General features: G+C 35.7%; 1 protein-coding gene across 2 annotated transcripts; it reads left to right on the forward strand.

Annotated features, from left to right (window-relative positions):
* Positions 1–5863: 5863 nt before the first annotated feature.
* Positions 5864–9231, forward strand: LOC135585879 (protein NRT1/ PTR FAMILY 2.11-like). Of its 2 annotated transcripts, none has more exons than XM_065151410.1 (6): positions 5864–5950; positions 6106–6234; positions 6313–6530; positions 7158–7714; positions 8032–8266; positions 8332–9231. In XM_065151410.1, the coding sequence occupies exons 1-6, from the start codon at positions 5941–5943 to the stop codon at positions 8986–8988; spliced, it is 1806 nt and encodes a 601-aa protein (XP_065007482.1). In that variant the 5' UTR covers positions 5864–5940; the 3' UTR covers positions 8989–9231. The 2 variants fall into 2 exon arrangements, with proteins under 2 accessions (XP_065007482.1, XP_065007483.1); XM_065151411.1 differs by having other exon boundaries at positions 5942–5986; positions 8332–9230.
* The last annotated feature ends 8561 nt before the right edge of the window (positions 9232–17792 follow it).

The following is a 17792-nucleotide window of genomic DNA, read 5'->3' on the forward strand; positions in this document are numbered from 1 at the left end:
TCATGAACCTGTACCATTTATGTGCCAGACGACTCTGAATATGAGCACAACCCACAGCGGCACTGCAATCCTGATCAAACAGGTGATGCTATTTTTTACCATCTTATATACAATATTAATTGTGAAGCTTTCCTCTATATTCTGATAACAGCTCTATAAAGTCAGAAAAAAGGATTCATGTGAAGAAGTGTTAATTTAAATAAGCACATGGAACTAAGCATCCAATGATTGATTTGATTGCTCTGAGTAAGTATCGGTGCACAAGAGCTCTTCCGACAGTGCAGAAGTTAGCTTCAAAATGAAGTTTGGCGAGAGAAGAATCACCAGTATAGGAGAATTCCTTCCTTCCAAGACCAGGAAGCTGACCAGCGAGTAGCAGTGTTTCTGAATTCTTACGAGCTTCATGCTCAGAAAAGAACCGGAGGATAAGCGTGAGTCTTAGAATACCATTCGATGACAGCATCAGATATTTCTGAATCAGATGTGAGCTGAAACTCTCTTCCAAACCCTTATCCTCTGACAATTTGGAGACAAATGATCTGATACCATGACGACCAAGAATCAAATGTGAGCATCAGATGACTTCAGAAACAGATACGAAGTGGAAGTATTAAGTTTTTTGTATTGATTAATATTTAATAATTATTATAATTATTATTTATTATTATTAAATTATTTCTGCATAAATTAGATTAAAGAATATTTGGTGAATATAATTTATAATTTATATTCCGATGTTTTATCTAACTAGTAATTATCAAAATAGCTTAAGATGATAGAATTATTAGATATAAATTATAATAAATAATTTCTTATTTATAAGATATTTTAAAGTATATTTTAAATTATTGTATTGGTTTTGTGACCACTAAAGTGGTCTAGACTAATAACTTATAAAATTATATCAAAAATTAGTTCTAAATGATATTAAGAAAAATAATATTCATAATGACATAAGAGATATAGATAATTCAATCTATTTTGAATAGTTATATGGTATGGTAGGATTATATTATTTTGGATATCTTTACGGTTAGAGTTGCATACCGAAAGATAATAATACTATTCTATAATAATGATATCAATTCTTCGCAATGATAAAATCTTGTATGAATATTAGATATATCAATATCTCACCTAAACATAAAATAGAAATGATATCAATAATACAACATCTATCGAAAAACTTAAAAGTATTAATATTATATTATTTTATTAAAATGATACTTCATTAATTGTATTCTTACGAACATTCATATATTTTTTAGATTAAATTATTATGACTTAAGTATGTACAATTTATACTAAGAGTTAGATATTAACCTTATTTGTTGAAAGCATCGTAGACTTAAATACTAAAAGTTATGTGAGATAAATAATTGAATTATTGAAAAGGGTATAAAAGGTTTAGTTTTAATAATTATTAATAATGTTTAGACTTTATTACATAATATAACTAGCACATTGAAATATTAAAAAATTGATCTAAAATGATTAATAAGTCAGTATCTTAATAAAAGAATTAACTATAGCTCAGTATTACAGTATTTGAGGATTTCTAGGATATATCCTTGTTATTATTGATAAAACTACAAAACTTAACGAATTTATATTTAAGAACTATTTTTAGGTATTTTTATTATTTATGTAGAAAAATTGAAAGAGATATAAATTTTATTGTCCTAATTATAATATGAGGATAGTTGAATCTAATAATATAAGATTCTTAGACAATAGTGAATCAATGAAGGTGAAAATTGTAAAATTTAATCTTGATAAGGAGATCCTTTATCATTTTATATTTGAGAAGTTGTTCCTCAAAATATTTTATATATATATATGAATCATATTATAATATAGGAATCTAAAGGATCCCTTATTGTTTTCACAAATTATGAAAAGTGATAATTCTGAAAAATAGTATGATGCAATAAAAGAAAAGTTAAAATCGATAAATTAGAATGAAGTTTGAGAATTCATCGAATTGTCTAATAATTATAAAAGAATCATAAGAATCATGAGTCTTTAAGATAAAATATAACTCAAGGAAACATTGAATATATAAAGTCAACCAAGGTTTTACTCGGTTTATCTAATGGACTCATTAGGAATCATTATTACATTAGTAACATATATGCTTTTAAGTTACATGGATGTAAAGTTAATTTTTTTGAAAAGATATAAATTTACAGAGAAAAAATATAAAATTTGGCATGTAAATTTAGAAAATTTATTTATAATCATAGTATATAAAGTTTCATGATACCATTAGCTTCTTCATATTTAAGAAAAATACGATGACCATACTTTATATATGAAGATTATTATGAGCAAACTTGTTATATTGGTATAATATTCTGTTTATTAATTGTGATATTTATTTATTACACGAACAAATAAATTTCTTATAAAAATTTTTAAGATGATTAATATAATTGAGAAAACTTATCTTATTGATAAAGATATTTAAAGATATCTTAATACTTATTAAGACGGTATTATAAATAATTTATTAATTGAGTCTTGAAGAGATTTAATATGTAGTTTTATTTAGCAAATGACATATGTGTAATATTCAATCAAAACCATTGTTTTCTAAAATTAACTTAGAAAAGAATCAAATAGAGTAATAAATAAAAAAATATTACTTATGCATACACAATTGGAATCTATTATATACTAAAGTCTATCTCAAACCATATATCAGTTTTGTAGTTGGAATACTATGTAAATATTAGAGTTAAACATGATATAAAATATTTAAAAGTTATAAAGAAAGTAATAAGAAATCTACGAGGGACGAAAGATTATATGCTTATATGAAATCAAATTAATTTAAAATAATTATATTTTCAGATATTAATTTTATAAATTATCTCGATAGCAAGAAGTTCACTTCTTAAATAATATAACATAAATTAGAGGGGCAATTTGTAAGAATAATATAACATAAATTATATTATCAATTGTAAAAGCTAAATTCATGACATGCTTTCAGGTTATTAGTTAAGCTTTATAATTATGAAATTTCATCTGAAGACTTGGTGTGATTATACTTGATTATCAAGTCGTTAAAGATATTTTGTAATATACCACAATAAATTTTTTTCTCTAAGAATGACAAATACTATACAAGTTCTAACCATGTTGAAATAAAATAGTCAGTGGTCAAAGAATGAGTACAATAACAACTAGGGTGAATTAAGAATCTAGGTTCCACTATATTGATTATCGATCCATTTATTTTGATCTTACCACCTAAAGTATTTTAAAAAAATAATCTTATAATTTATTTTGTAAGCAAATTATAAAAGATTTAGTGATGCATATTTAAGTGAACATTATAATTCATATTTTTGTTTACATAATTAAAATTATTTATTTTTACTATATTATTAACATTTATATATGTATATATTTTGGTTAAATATGAATAATAGGATTGTCTTAATAAGATAAATTACAAAGGTAATTATAGACTATCATAGAAAAGACTAACAATGTTGTATTATAAGAGAGTATAATATTAATGACATAGAACCACTATAACTCATATTAGTAAATAGATTTAATAAAGTATTATTGTATCTTTTGGATTTATTGGTTTATTTTAAAAATTCATGACTATGTATAAAATACTTTTTATAATTTTTAGAATCTAATTATGTAAAATTATTTTAAAATAAAATTTTGTTTTATTTATTTTAATTTTAAATTTTATTATATTTTACCAATTAATGGGCTAAATGAAAGAATTTAGATTATACGATTTTATCTAATTAGATAAAATATATTATAGATCTGATTAAATTATGATTACAATCATCATTAGAAAGTTCAATTATAGTAAGATTTCTTAGGAGATCATCTTAATGGAAGGAACTCGTGTAATTACGTCATAAACCCTTTATTTTCACCTATAAATGAATAAGATCTTCTAGGGACAAAACATCATAAATTGAGAGTATAAATTTATTCTCAATCTCCAAGATCTATTCTCAATCTCCCTATGTTTCTATTCCATCATAGTAATATTGAGAAACACATAAGAAGAAAGGAGATCAAAGTGTTGATAATCAGATAAATATTTTTTTGAATGACATTGAATGGTACGCACATCTTGACCTTAATATATATTTTTTAATTAATTATATATATATATAATAATATTATAAAATATAAATTTTATGTTTATATTCTTTGCTTATCTATCCCTTAGTTTGAGATCTAATATATAGAGGTGTGACCCTCACCTTTGTAGACACCTTTTCATAGATCTTGATTCAGCTGAGGCAATGCATCCTTTTATTCCATAAAATGAGTTATATCTTACTCAGAACTATCTTATAAACCTTAGATCAATGTGAAATGGTGTAAATCTGCAGAAAATGTAACTACTGGTCTAACCTCAATCGTCCATGTTTACACTCCTACCCGAATGCTTTAATCATCCAAGCTAGTGGACTTTGGCACCTCAGTAAACCTTAAACATACAAAAGGGTAACTCTCTGTTTCCCAAAACCATCCATTATTTCATATATATTCGATTTAGAAGTAAAGAGAAAGCTTTATTCAGACACCTAAGTTCAGTCTTCACGTCGACATCAACTGAATGAATTATAGAATGTGAGTGCGTCATCTACTGACATTAACTTGAACCGAAACATTTTGAATTAATAATTTAATAACATCGGTTATTACTATCATCTTATAGCGATCCACAGTGTTTTAGGTTGCCTGTCTTGGATCCATCTGAACTCTGCACTCAACTCGAAGTGTATGATTGTAAGATTAGAGCGGCTTTAATTGCTGTGCCATCACTGCTACATCGTTGATTTAGCAGCAGGAATCTCGATCTTGAAATCCAAGCAAACAAACAAAGAACTGTAATCTCCTCCTCGTTTCCCACTCGAAGAAGGTGGTGAAAAGATGCATAAATACACGATGGGTATATATATGCGGTCTTCCTCACAGAAACAAACAACCACGGGTCTCGGCGTCATCTCCATCAAGATGGTCTGTGTGTTCAACACAGTCACGTCGCCTCCCCCTGCTTTCCTATTCCTCCTCCTCCTCCTCCATTGAAAGAACACATATCGAACACAAGACCTGCTTTCCTTTTTCTCCTCCATTGAAAGGTCACATATCGAACACAAGGACGACATCTCACACTAATAGACTGTTGGGTGTTCTGATTTCTGCATAGTCGATAGAAATGTGGACATAAATGAAATTTGGAGGTTTGTGGAAAGAGGATGGCATCCAGCACACCGATGGCTGGGTTTCCAATGGATTTATCCTTGAAGAACATCAACGTGGAAAAGCAAGAAGAAAGAAGAAGATGGTTGGCACCCATTCTGGACCGATTAAGATATAAGACATTCTTTACATGCTTTCAGGAGTCAAAAGATTCTCATAAGGAGAGAGAGAGAGAGAGAGAGAAAAGAAGCCCCAATAAGACAAGTCCCAAGTGACCAAACCACTTCCCTCCAATGATAATCTCAATTTGATTTCTTATGTGGGAGTCTAAATCACTGCTCATAAGAGAGTGTATATAGTTGGAGTTAGGAATGCCTCGTCGTAAGCATTCCATGCATCCAATACTAATCATACGAGAGACTACGAGCACGTTGATTGTATGTGACATTCTCGTAGTGTCATTCCTAGAAATATTATTAGAAGATAAAGAGATTAAAAAAATTAAGAGAATAATTTTACATTGATAAATATCAGCTTAAGTTCTTAAATTAAATTAATATTTAACTTGATATATATATATATATATTAATGTTGATTAATTTAAGTCACTCATCATTCATGCATTTGTAAGAAAGATTTTCCTCTCCTACATGTTTAGATTCTGCAACCTACAAGTTAGATAAATACTTCGTGCAGAGGGTTGGATCCCACTTTCTCCCTTTCTCCATCTTAACGGTGTTCATGCTCGCTGGTACTGGTTATACTTACTCGTAGACTGCTTTGAACGGTACTCCGTTTTTGTGTGGTCGATCTAGGCCGTCTCTCTCTCCACACTGTGCAGGCTCACGAACGATGTAGAGCTTGAATTCACTATATCTGATTCTCGGTCTCTTCTACACTGTGTAGTTCATCAGAAGAGAGAGGAGAAGGGAACGCGAAGCATGACGACGTCGACGCCGGAGGAACCACAGAATGGGGAAGCAGCGAAGCCTGTGATCAACTACAGAGGGTGGAAAGCCATGCCATACGTGATAGGTACGTGGAACACATGCTCTCCCTCCACCTTCGCCCACGCACCACTTGACATCTCACGAGAAGGAGAATTCTGGGCAGGAAACGAGGCGTTTGAGAAGTTGGGGACGTTCGGCACCTCCGCCAACCTCTTGGTCTACCTCACCACCGTCTTCCACATGAAGAGCGTCGCGTCGGCCACCCTCGTCACCGTGTTCAACGGCACCACCAACCTCGCCCCCCTCCTCGGGGCCTTCCTCGCCGACACTTATCTCGGCCGCTACGCCACACTGGGGGCCGCTTCGATTGCTTCTCTCTTGGTATGCTACCACCTTGAAGTGCTGCCATTCTCTCTCACTAGCTCTTCTCGTCTTCTTCGTATTTGTTTGATGAAATGCCAACCAAATAAAACTCCCAGAGAGTAAGCTGAAGATGAACTTGTGTTCGGACAGTTCTACTGACATGCATTAGAGAAAGAAAAAGAGAATAACATTTAGAAATAGACTATGTACTGACAAAAGGGGAACAAAAAGTAAGCATAAATAAGATCAAACTTTTTGCCACCCACCAGATATTAAAAAAGAAAAAAACAGAAACAGCTATTTTATCAAACACTTGAAGAGACACCACCGAGAGTTGCATGAAATTTGTTGGTCCTTTTGTTTAGATGCTTGAAGGGGTAACAAGTCATGTGAGCTTTGATATGATGCAAAATGATAGGGCCCAATATATTAATAAATGATCTGTACAATATGATTGATATAAGCCTTCGTGATAAATAGTACACAATGAGACATGTCGGCACATGTTAGCCATCATTGAAAGCCAGTAAAGCTGGTCCCGGGACGGTCACGCTTGTTGGTCATCATACTCCAATTATTGATAGTAAGCCTATCAGATTGCTGTCTTCTAATCCTACGTGTCCATGACGATTGATGATGTTGAAGGGCATGCTCATTCTCACACTCACGGCTGCCGTCTCCAAGCTTCACCCTTCTCCCTGCAGCAGTCATGGCGACGCATGCCACGGCGCGAACCAAACTCAGCTGGCCGTCCTCTTCGCCAGCTACGTCTTCATGGTCATCGGAGCCGGCGGCATACGCCCCTGCAACCTGGCGTTCGGCGCCGACCAGTTCGACCCCACCACCGAGGCGGGGAAGCGGGGCATCGCTAGCTTCTTCAACTGGTACTACATGACCTTCACCTTCGCCATGATGGCCTCCTCCACCCTCGTCATCTACGTGCAGAGCAACGTGAGCTGGTCGCTGGGGCTGGCCATTCCCACGGCGTTCATGTTCATCTCCAGCGTGCTCTTCTTCGTCGGGACCAAGATCTACGTGAAGGTTCGGCCGGAGGGCAGCCCGATCACCAGCATCGCCCAGGTGCTGGTGGCGGCGTTCAGGAAGCGAGCGCTGAAGCTACCTGATGACCTCAAGGGCTCTCTTTTTGACCCTCCACATCTCAGTTCTCTGATCTCCAAGCTGCCGCACACCGACCAGTTCAGGTACTTGGGAGCACAAGAAGTGAGATTTCAACTCAGAAGAACGCACCAAACCTATATTTTGATGGCATAAGATGATCTAATAAATTAGTGGAACAATTTAATTAACCTCAATCCATTTGTAACACTTCCTTCGAAGTTGATAACATCCAAACTATTGCAGTCCAAAGCTACTACAATTTGCTTCATGAGGTTTATTATAAAACTATCACTAATTTTACTATATTCTAAGAAAAATAAAGTTATCAACTTGATATGTTTAACTATCACTACTAGACGTGATTTTTTTTTTTTTTTTTGCTTTTTGATTACAATTGCAGTTTTCTTGACAAAGCTGCGATCATAACCCCCATGGACGATATCAAACCGGATGGCTCAGCTTCAGATGGATGGAGATTATGTAGCTTACAAGTTGAACAGATGAAATGTTTAGTAAGAATCATCCCAGTTTGGTCTTCATGTATCATCTTCGAGGTTACCGTCGTTCTGACATGGACTTACGTCGTCTTCCAAGCCCTTCAATCCGATAGACATCTCGGGCACAGTAACTTCGAGGTTACCTTTGTTCTGACATGGACTTACGTTGTCTTCCAAGCCATCTCGGGCACAGTAATTTTGAGATTCCTGCTGCAACTTTTCCTGTGTTCACCATGGCGGCCATGACCGTTTGGTTGTTTGTTTACGACCGTGTCGTCGTCCCATTGCTTCAGAGGGTTACTGGAAAGGAAGGTGGCATCACGCTGCTTCAAAGGATGGGGACTGGCATTGCGCTTTCGGTCGTGATGATGACTGTCGCTGGCCTGGTAGAGGAACGGCGAAGGAGTTATGCGCTTCACAAGCCGACATTGGGGACTACATCCAGTGGTGGTGCCATTTCATCAATGTCCAGCCTCTGGTTGATCCCTCAGCTCGTTATTGCTGGTCTTTCTGATGCTTTCAACGTCATCGGCCAAGTTGAGTTCTACTACAAGCAATTTCCCGAAAACATGAGGAGCATGGCAGGGGGTCTGCTCTTTCTGGGTTTTGCATGTTCCAACTATCTGGGTAGCTTGATAATAACTATAGTCCATCGAATAACTGGTGGACATCAGAAGAGCAATTGGTTAGCAGAAGATCTTAACCAGGGACGACTAGATCTTCTCTACTTCTCGATCGCATCATTATCTGCCGTTAATTTTGTCTTCTTCATTGTATGTGCAAAGTGGTACAGATACAAAACCTCAGACAAAGACCATGAGATTGCTCTGCAAACAATGGAAATCAGAAGTTCTGTATGAGCAAGCATCTGATACACTGGATCTTTACAGTGCACAAGAAGAAAGAACAAGGACATGGAATCAGGTTTCATCAGAAGAGAAGTAACAGTTCTGTTAGTCATACCTTTTCCTATGTACTGTTGATTCCTCTTTTTTCTTTTTATTACTATTTGAAGCTGCAAAACTTTTATAAGGGCAGAATGCTGTTCATAGTGGATGCACAAACAATGGTTCACCCTCTCTACATGTTATATCTGCAAATATCAGATAATTTCCATTGTGAAACTTTTTGTGCTCATTGATGTCTATTTTAAACTCAACAGATGAGTATCTTGATAAACCTTACATGCTGCAAGAAATAGGCATATTTATATTGCTGTGTTGATGAACCTTTACGCCATAGTCGAGATGTCAGCACGGTTCGGTCCAATCCCGGATGTGCAAGGTTGTCCATACAAAAGCTTAGGTGGAAGAAGTGGTCGTCGGGTCACGTTGAGCTATGGGCCTCGTCACCTGCTTTTTCGTCGTCGAGTTCTTGCCCTTAGCTCGAGGTCGGGAGGGGGATTTCCTGACTCGACCTCTCCGAAGTTTAAGTTAGGATGGAGTGGAATAACATAGAGTTGAGTATTCAATCCCCCCAGTGCTGGCCAGGTGGTGGGTTTTCATACCTACACACGGGGGGTCGATCGTACCTCGTTTGTTAATGACTACTGATCCCTTAAGCGGTCAGCCTATGCCTTTCGTGCGGACGCTGATCGACCTGCACGGATCGACGTCAAGTGGCACCGTCCCGAGCATTCCAGGGCGGCTCTGTACCCGACGACGTCGTTCTGAACCTTTCGGGACAGCTTCGTACTCGACGATGCCGCTTGCACAGCCTTGTACAGCCCAGGAGGATGATTGTGTTGTCTAAGTCCGATGTGTTGCTCCGACGTGGTCCACCACATCAGCTTTGAAGTTCCATGTTGGTGCTATCGTGACCGTGGAACGCTGCCAAAGACCTTGCTACCAAATTGTGCCCAATCACTGTGCTAGTTTCCCCATATTGGCTTCTAAGACTGAAAGATCTCCACCAAGGTGGAGTTAGGTCATGCAGATGCATGCAGTATATCAAAGATAAGGCTGTGTAAATCTTAATTGATGTCAGTCTAGCATGCCTTCAATTGGTTTTCAGCTCAAATTATGACATAAAAATAAGCACCCATCATATATGCAAGTAAGATGAGCATCCTATCCACTAGGATTTGTAAGCTTAAATGGTGGGACCTATGTAAATAAGGCCCACACCTCATCCTGACAATTTTATAGGCGATTTGATCCATCAATATAGCATGGTCCACAGTCCAGAAAAGTGAGAACAATACTATTTGTGCCTTTCGACTGCCCTCTTAAAATCGCTTATAACATAGAACAGGTGCTAAGTGATATCTAAAATCTGCAATGAGTTACCGATCAGTAACAGATCAAGATTCGCTTTCCGGTCTCTATTAATATGAATGATAATAATTTTATTGAGACCTTCGGTCTAGTGGTTAACCTAACGGTAATTCAACTCATTATGAGTATGGTTATTACTCTTGATATGTATGTTAACTAAATGTTAACAATGATTTTTTCATAATATTTTAATTGAAATTGACTTTATGTAAGAATCCTCCGGTTTCATTTATCTTTAATATTCAAATCATATTTATAAACTATGAAAAATTATTTATAAACCTTGCTAAGTTTCAAAAGCCTAATATATGGAACTTTGACTCATTTTTGTTGTTAGTCAGCTTCGTTAACTTCAAATCCGACAGTTCTTTATTTCTATGACACTAAAAGAGATGTATTATATATCTACGAATGATATTATCATCACATGCAATAATTCTATGGAGATTAATCAACTCATTAAACAATTAACAGTTTAATTCTTCATAAAAAATTTATAAACCTTAAGTTATTTTCTAGAAGTGGAAGCGATGTTAAGGACTTTTCTTTATCTCAAAGGAAGTATATTCGAGATCTATTATTAAAAATAAATATATAAAATATTAAAGAAGTTACTTTCTCACTCTCATCCACTCGATCACTCAGATTATATAATGATAACTCTACTAGGAATCTCATATAATACTAATAAGTACTTGATTTCTTGTAATATTTATCTCTTACATATCTATATATTTTATTTGCAATCACCAAATTATCACGATTCATGCATCAGCCCTCCGCTATATATTGGCTAGCACTAAAATATATCATATGATATCTTAAAGGAACTCTCAACTTATTCATCGTAAACACTCATCCCTGATAGAAGATAAGATTTCCCCAATTATATGAGGAAATCTCTCTATTCTGTTTAAGAGAAATTCTTCCTCCTAATCTGTATAAATAGGAGAGGGAACATGTTAATAGATTCAAGCTAAAGCTATTTCACTTCTTTAATAAAGCTTCATTCAATATTTGTTCTTATCTTTTATTCTTTTTATCATAGTATCAGAGCAGTGAGAAAAGCGAAGCTTCGCTCTTACCTTTGGCCAGCGACCAACGTCGCTGAGAAAAGCGAAGCTTCGCCTTTGTCTTCGGCCGGCCAGCGACCAACGCCGCTGCAGCCACATTCCTGAGAGGCTTCACGGCCAATCCTCATCTTCCTCGCCGTGGTAGTTTTCGCTGATCTGCCAACAGTCGGCGGACTTAAGGAGAACGAAGGGCGGATGTAAGGAGAACGAAGGGAATGCCTATGCCCTCATAGCAACAGCAACAACGATATGCTCTTGCCCTACTCACGAAGCCTTTTGCTTTAAACCATTCTTTCGATCCAAGATTGGTATCATTGTTAGGAGCACCATCTTGCGGGGGCATGATAGAAGATAAGATTTCCCCAACTTGATAGAGGATAAGATTTCCCCAATTATATGAGGAAATCTCTCTATTCTGTTTATTCTGTTGAGGGAAATTCTTCCTCCTAATCTGTATAAATAGGAGAGGGAACATGTTAATAGATTCAAGCTAAAGCTATTTCATTTCTACAATAAAGCTTCTTCAATTATTATTCTTATCTTCTATTATTTCTATCAATCCCTTCATCTCAATGTCTTCCTCAATGCCGATTGAACAAGTAATACTAATGATTATTCATCTATATCAGCTTAATTTCTTCCTTAGAGCAAACTTGATTAGTTGGAGTTCTAAAAAATAGAACACAATCGTAAGATCCATCACTAAAGTTGAATACCGGACCATCACCACCACCACTACAAAACTCAACTACGTCATCAATCTACTATATGAACTTGGTATCACCTCCCAATCCACTCCAATAATATACTGTGATAATGCCAATGTCACTTACCTATGCTCTAACTCGATGTTTCACACTCGTATGAAACATATTGTCATCAACTTCCACTTTGTCAAAGATCAAATTGTCAAACATCAACTGCAAGTTTCTCATATCCATACTTCTAATAAATTAGTTGATTCTCTCCTAAAGACATTCACTCATTGGATATTTCAATTACATCGTCTCAAAATTGACATCCTTGATGGAAGTTCAATCTTACGGGAGAGCATGATAGAGGATCATAATATAAACAAATATGGAATAATAACTTTCCATTTCTTATATGTTTTAATCCTCAACCAATATATGATTTGATGATCAATTAAATATATGATTAAGGAAAATCTCTCCCTCAAAATCACTATAAATATATATTATTTCACCGAATGAAACCATCTCTTTGATAGTAAATTCTTCACCTTCCGTCTAGTTGATGTATGAGAAAAAGAAGGGAAAAAACACTAACCAATTTGAAATCACTTCCATATATTTGGCCAATAATCATAAGTTGGTTAGAAAAAGATCAAGTCAAGTTTGTATTTAATTATTATAAATCATTTATTATCTTCGGATTCTATATTGACAGGAGTCTCGTTCACTATATACGATATTTTTTTTATAAATCATCTGCCAAAAGTCATCACTAAGTTCACTAACTCGTAATTTTTTTTTATTTGATCTATTTAGTTATAGAGAAGATATATATAATGCATCGTCCTTTTTACATGGTCAATTCGTACATATTTTTCGTACCTAAATTTTATGCAATTATACATTGAAGATTGCAACTGTGTTTTGAAACATATTGTAGTACAGTGATACCTTCTAGATCTATCAAGGTGATAGATGCATGCAGGGAATGGTGATCCTGACGCTGACGGCCGCAGTCCTCCGATGTGTAGACAAGTGGAACAAGGCACTCGGTGTTTGGGCCTCTTCCATTCTATTCTCAGTGGGTGGGCGCTATTCCTCTGCCTCGCCTCCTTTGTCTCGGCTCCACCAGCGTTCACCCCTGCGAAGTCTTCGGCATCGACCGATTTGACTGCACCATAAAGCAGGAGCAGTGTGGCCACAGCAGCTTCTTTAGCTGGTACAACTACACCACTGCAGCATGGTCACGGCCTTCACGATTATGGTCTAAATACAAGAAGGCTTCAGCTGGGCTTGTCAGTTTGGCATCCCGGTGGCCGGATGCTCCTCCCATCATCTTTGTGCTGCCCAAGAACAGCGTGTTCTCAGGTGTTGTGCAGGACCTTGTGGCTGTGTTCAGGAAGAGAACATTCTCACTGCGGCGCCACAAGACAAAGTGGAAAAGACTGGTTGCATTACAACAAAATATCCAGGAAGAATACATTAGTGATATAGCTTCCCTTCACACTTCAGTTCAAGTAAAAATCTGTCAGCTTTGAGATCCCTTCTACAGCTGATCTTGTCATCGGATGAAACCGAGTATTAATTCGTACTTATCACTAGGTTCTTGAACAAAGCTTTCTATAACGTGAAAGGGAGATTAAGGAAGGCGGCTCACCTGTAGATTCCTGGAGATTATGCAGCGAGCAGCGGTGGGAATAAATTTGTGCGCTTTCCTCATCATTGTCATACGAAGGAGCACTGGCAATCTGGATGATAACATTAACATTGGCAGGGTAGAATACTAGTACTACCTGAGAGCCATGTTGGGCTTGAGTAATCTGCTATATTTCCTGGTTTGTGGTCACTCCAGAGTGAAAGAAAGAAGAGAGGCATGACCCCATGAAGTATCTCCAGGAGCAGAGCTGCAAATAAGAGGGTTATAATCAGAAGCCTACTGAAGGCTTAGACATTGTAAAGACCAAAGGGCAGACATTGTGCCAGAATCCATGACACTAATATTATAATGCTAAAGCTTTCTAGTTCTTTGTGCCTAAGCACGTTGAAACCTTTCGATGATAATTTCAACTAGCAGTAAAAGGTGTTCCTTAGTTTCCTAGCTATCTGAAGTGAAGATTTTCTCTATCCTCTGTTGCAACAGCAGAAAATTTCCCTTCCTCCCTCATGAAGGTTCGCACACGATTGAGAATGGTGCAAACACAGGAGGAACAACAAAAGATCCTATCGATAAGGATCCCAACGAGGACGTTCTTAAAGCACATTCTGGGAAATGCCAAACCAGATGTAGTCGCTGGTTACACTTAAATGCTCGAGTGTGATGCACCATAAACAATCATCATATTCCGAAATCATCTAGAGGTCTCAATATAAATTGAACCAAGTGAGATTTATTAAGAACAATGATCTATTTAGGCATTTTTGTTGGGGTTCTTTTAACATATCAAATATGGATCAAACAATTGTTTTATAGAATCAAAACCTTCGTCTTGATTCAAAAACATACTTTATAGATCCAAAATAATGGATTAAGAATATTTACATAAAACTTATTTAATCCACTATAATATGTATAAAATCCTACAATAATTAATAAACATATTAACACGGAAGCGTACCTGATGAATCCATTAGAGTATTTTTCTGAATTGATTAGTGATTTGGTCTTCCAATTGCAAAGTATCTTTTGAACTTTAGATTTCTCTTTGACGGGTGAATAGAAACTTCATTCGATACTACAACCGGGGACCATAACCTTATTTATAGTCATAACTGATGAATCTACAATTATGTCTCAAGAGTTTCATATTCCTAACTTATCTCGTCATTAAGTTAGGAATATGACTGGTGGTATCCACATAATTAATTTTTATAATAATTATGTCCCTTAGCCAAATAACTTTACTTTAATTAGATTACTTTAATTTTGGCTAATCAAAATAATGGCTTAACACATTTAATTATACATGTGTGACTCTTAAAATTCTAACAATCTCCCACTGAGTCACATATGTATCCTTATAAATGTGATATTCTTTATGAGCTCAAAACTATTGTCATTATTAAACAGGACATACAAAACAATCTCATCCATTAACCATATTAATATAGGACCAAAGTGATTTTCGCTATATCAATCATAGCTAAACCCATCAATGATCACTAATATTAACATAACCAAATGACATAGATCAATTATGAAATGTGTAGCATGAAAATTACATGAGTGTGATATGTACATGTCAATTTTCAACTGGTCCAACTTTATCTTTATGAGATCATTAATAACTTTAATAGCCATAATGTACAAAGTATAATAAACTGAAGCTTTATTTCTGATCAGAAAATATGTCTGTACAAATACATAATTTGGTATAGAACATACAACAAACATATGATAGGCTCCCACTAAACTGAAGTTTCCTCAAATTCTGATATACCCATATGAGCAGTATGCTCATGAAAGACCTTGGGCGGTAAACCTTTTGTGAGAGGATCTGCCAACATAAAGTTTGTTCCCAAATGTTCTATAGAAATTTGTTTACTTTGTACCCTTTCTTTCACAACTAGGAACTTGATGTCAATGTGCTTTGACTTAGTCGAGCTCCTATTGTTGTTGGAGTATAAAACAACTGATTTGTTATCACAGTATATCTTTAGTGGTCTTTCAATCCCTTGTACTATTTGCAGCCCTGTGACAAAATTCCTCAGCCAAATTCCATGATTAGACGTCTCAAAACATGCTACAAATTCCGCTGCCATAGGGGAAGAAGCAATAAGAGATTGCTTGGCACTACGCCAAGAAATCGCCCCACCAGCCAACATATAAATGTAGCCCGAAGTGGATTTCCTATTGTCTTGGCATCCAGCAAAATCGGAGTCAGAATACCCAATGATCTCCAAATTATCTGATCTCCTATATGTGAGCATATGATCTTTTGTCCTCTTTAAATATCTCATGACTCTTTTAGCTGCCTTCCAATGATCCATTCCAAGATTGCTTAAATATCTACCTAACACTCCAACAATGTACGCTATATCCGGACGCGTACAAACTTGTGCATACATTAGACTCCCTACAGCTAATGCATAGGGAATCTTCTGCATTTCTTGAGTTTCCATATTTCCTTTAGGGCACTGATTGAGACTGAACTTGTCTCCCTTTGCGACAGGGGTGTCTCCTGATTTACAATCATGCATGCTAAACCTTTTGAGTACTTTATCGATATAGCTCCTCTGTGATAATCCTAGAATACCTCGGGATCTATCTCGGTGTATTTGGATTCCTAATACAAAAGAGGCGTCACCAAGATCTTTAATCTCAAAAATTCTAGATAGAAATCTCTTGGTTTCGTGCAATAAGCCTATATCATTTGTGGCAAGCAGAATATCATCCACATACAATATCAGGAAAATGAATTTGCTCCCACTGAATTTGTGATACACGCAATCATCAACAGCGTTCATCTCAAAACCAAATGAGATAATTACTTGATGAAATTTGTGATACCACCGACGGGATGCCTGTTTTAGTCCATAGATGGATTTTATCAATTTACAAACCATTTTCTTTGGGTCTCCTGACACAAAGTATTCTGATTGCACCATATAAATTATTTCATCAATGTTTCCATTGAGAAATGCTGTTTTAACATCCATCTAATGAAGCTCTAAATCAAAATGTGCAGCTAGAGCCATAATTGTCCTAAAAGGGTCATTCGTTGAAACCGGAGAGAAGGTCTCTTTAAAGTCAATCCCTTCCTTTTGAGCATAGCCCTTTGCCACAAGACATGCTTTATACCTCTCCACATTACCTTTAGAATCCCTTTCGGTTTTAAAAATCCATTTACAACCAATGGGTTTCACACCTTCTGGTAATGGGATAAGTTCCCAAACTTTATTGTCTTGCATAGACTTATACTCTTGATTCATTGCTTTAATCCACTTATCCGAATTAGAATCCTCCATGGCTTGACGGAAGTTGATTGGATCATCTTCTATTATACCACTACTTTCTTCATGTTCTTGGAGAAATATCATATAATCATCCGAAATGGTACTCCTTCTTTCCCTAGTGGATCGTTGCAAAGATATTGGCTCTTGCGGCACAGATTCTTGAGGATGTTGAGTTTGTTCCTTATGAATAATTTCTTCATACGAGTTGAAATGACTATATCCTTTTGAGGTATAGATTTTGCCATATTAGTAACAACTATATGAATCAGATCATACTGAACCAATTCTTCCTCGAAGGTAAAGTCTTTAATCTTATTTCTCCTCCCAAACTCAATATCCTCAAAGAATGTAGCAATACCTGTCTCAAAAATATTTCTTGATTTGGGATCATAAAATTTATACCCCTTAGATCGCTCAGAATAACAAATAAAGTAACCGTTCATTATTCGGGGTTCCAATTTATTTTCATTAGGCCTGTAAGGCCTTGCCTCAGCTGGACAACCCCGTATATGAAAGTGTCTTAAACTAGGCTTTCTCCTAGTCCAAAGTTCATAAGGAGTTTTTGCAGTTGCTTTAGTTGGTACTCTATTAAGAATGTAAGCTGCAGTTTTTATTGCTTCTCCCCAGAGTGACTCTGGCAAAGTAGATTGAGAAATCATACTTCTTA

This window comes from Musa acuminata, chromosome BXJ3-5, assembly GCF_036884655.1.
Source record: "Musa acuminata AAA Group cultivar baxijiao chromosome BXJ3-5, Cavendish_Baxijiao_AAA, whole genome shotgun sequence".
NCBI lineage: Eukaryota > Viridiplantae > Streptophyta > Magnoliopsida > Zingiberales > Musaceae > Musa > Musa acuminata.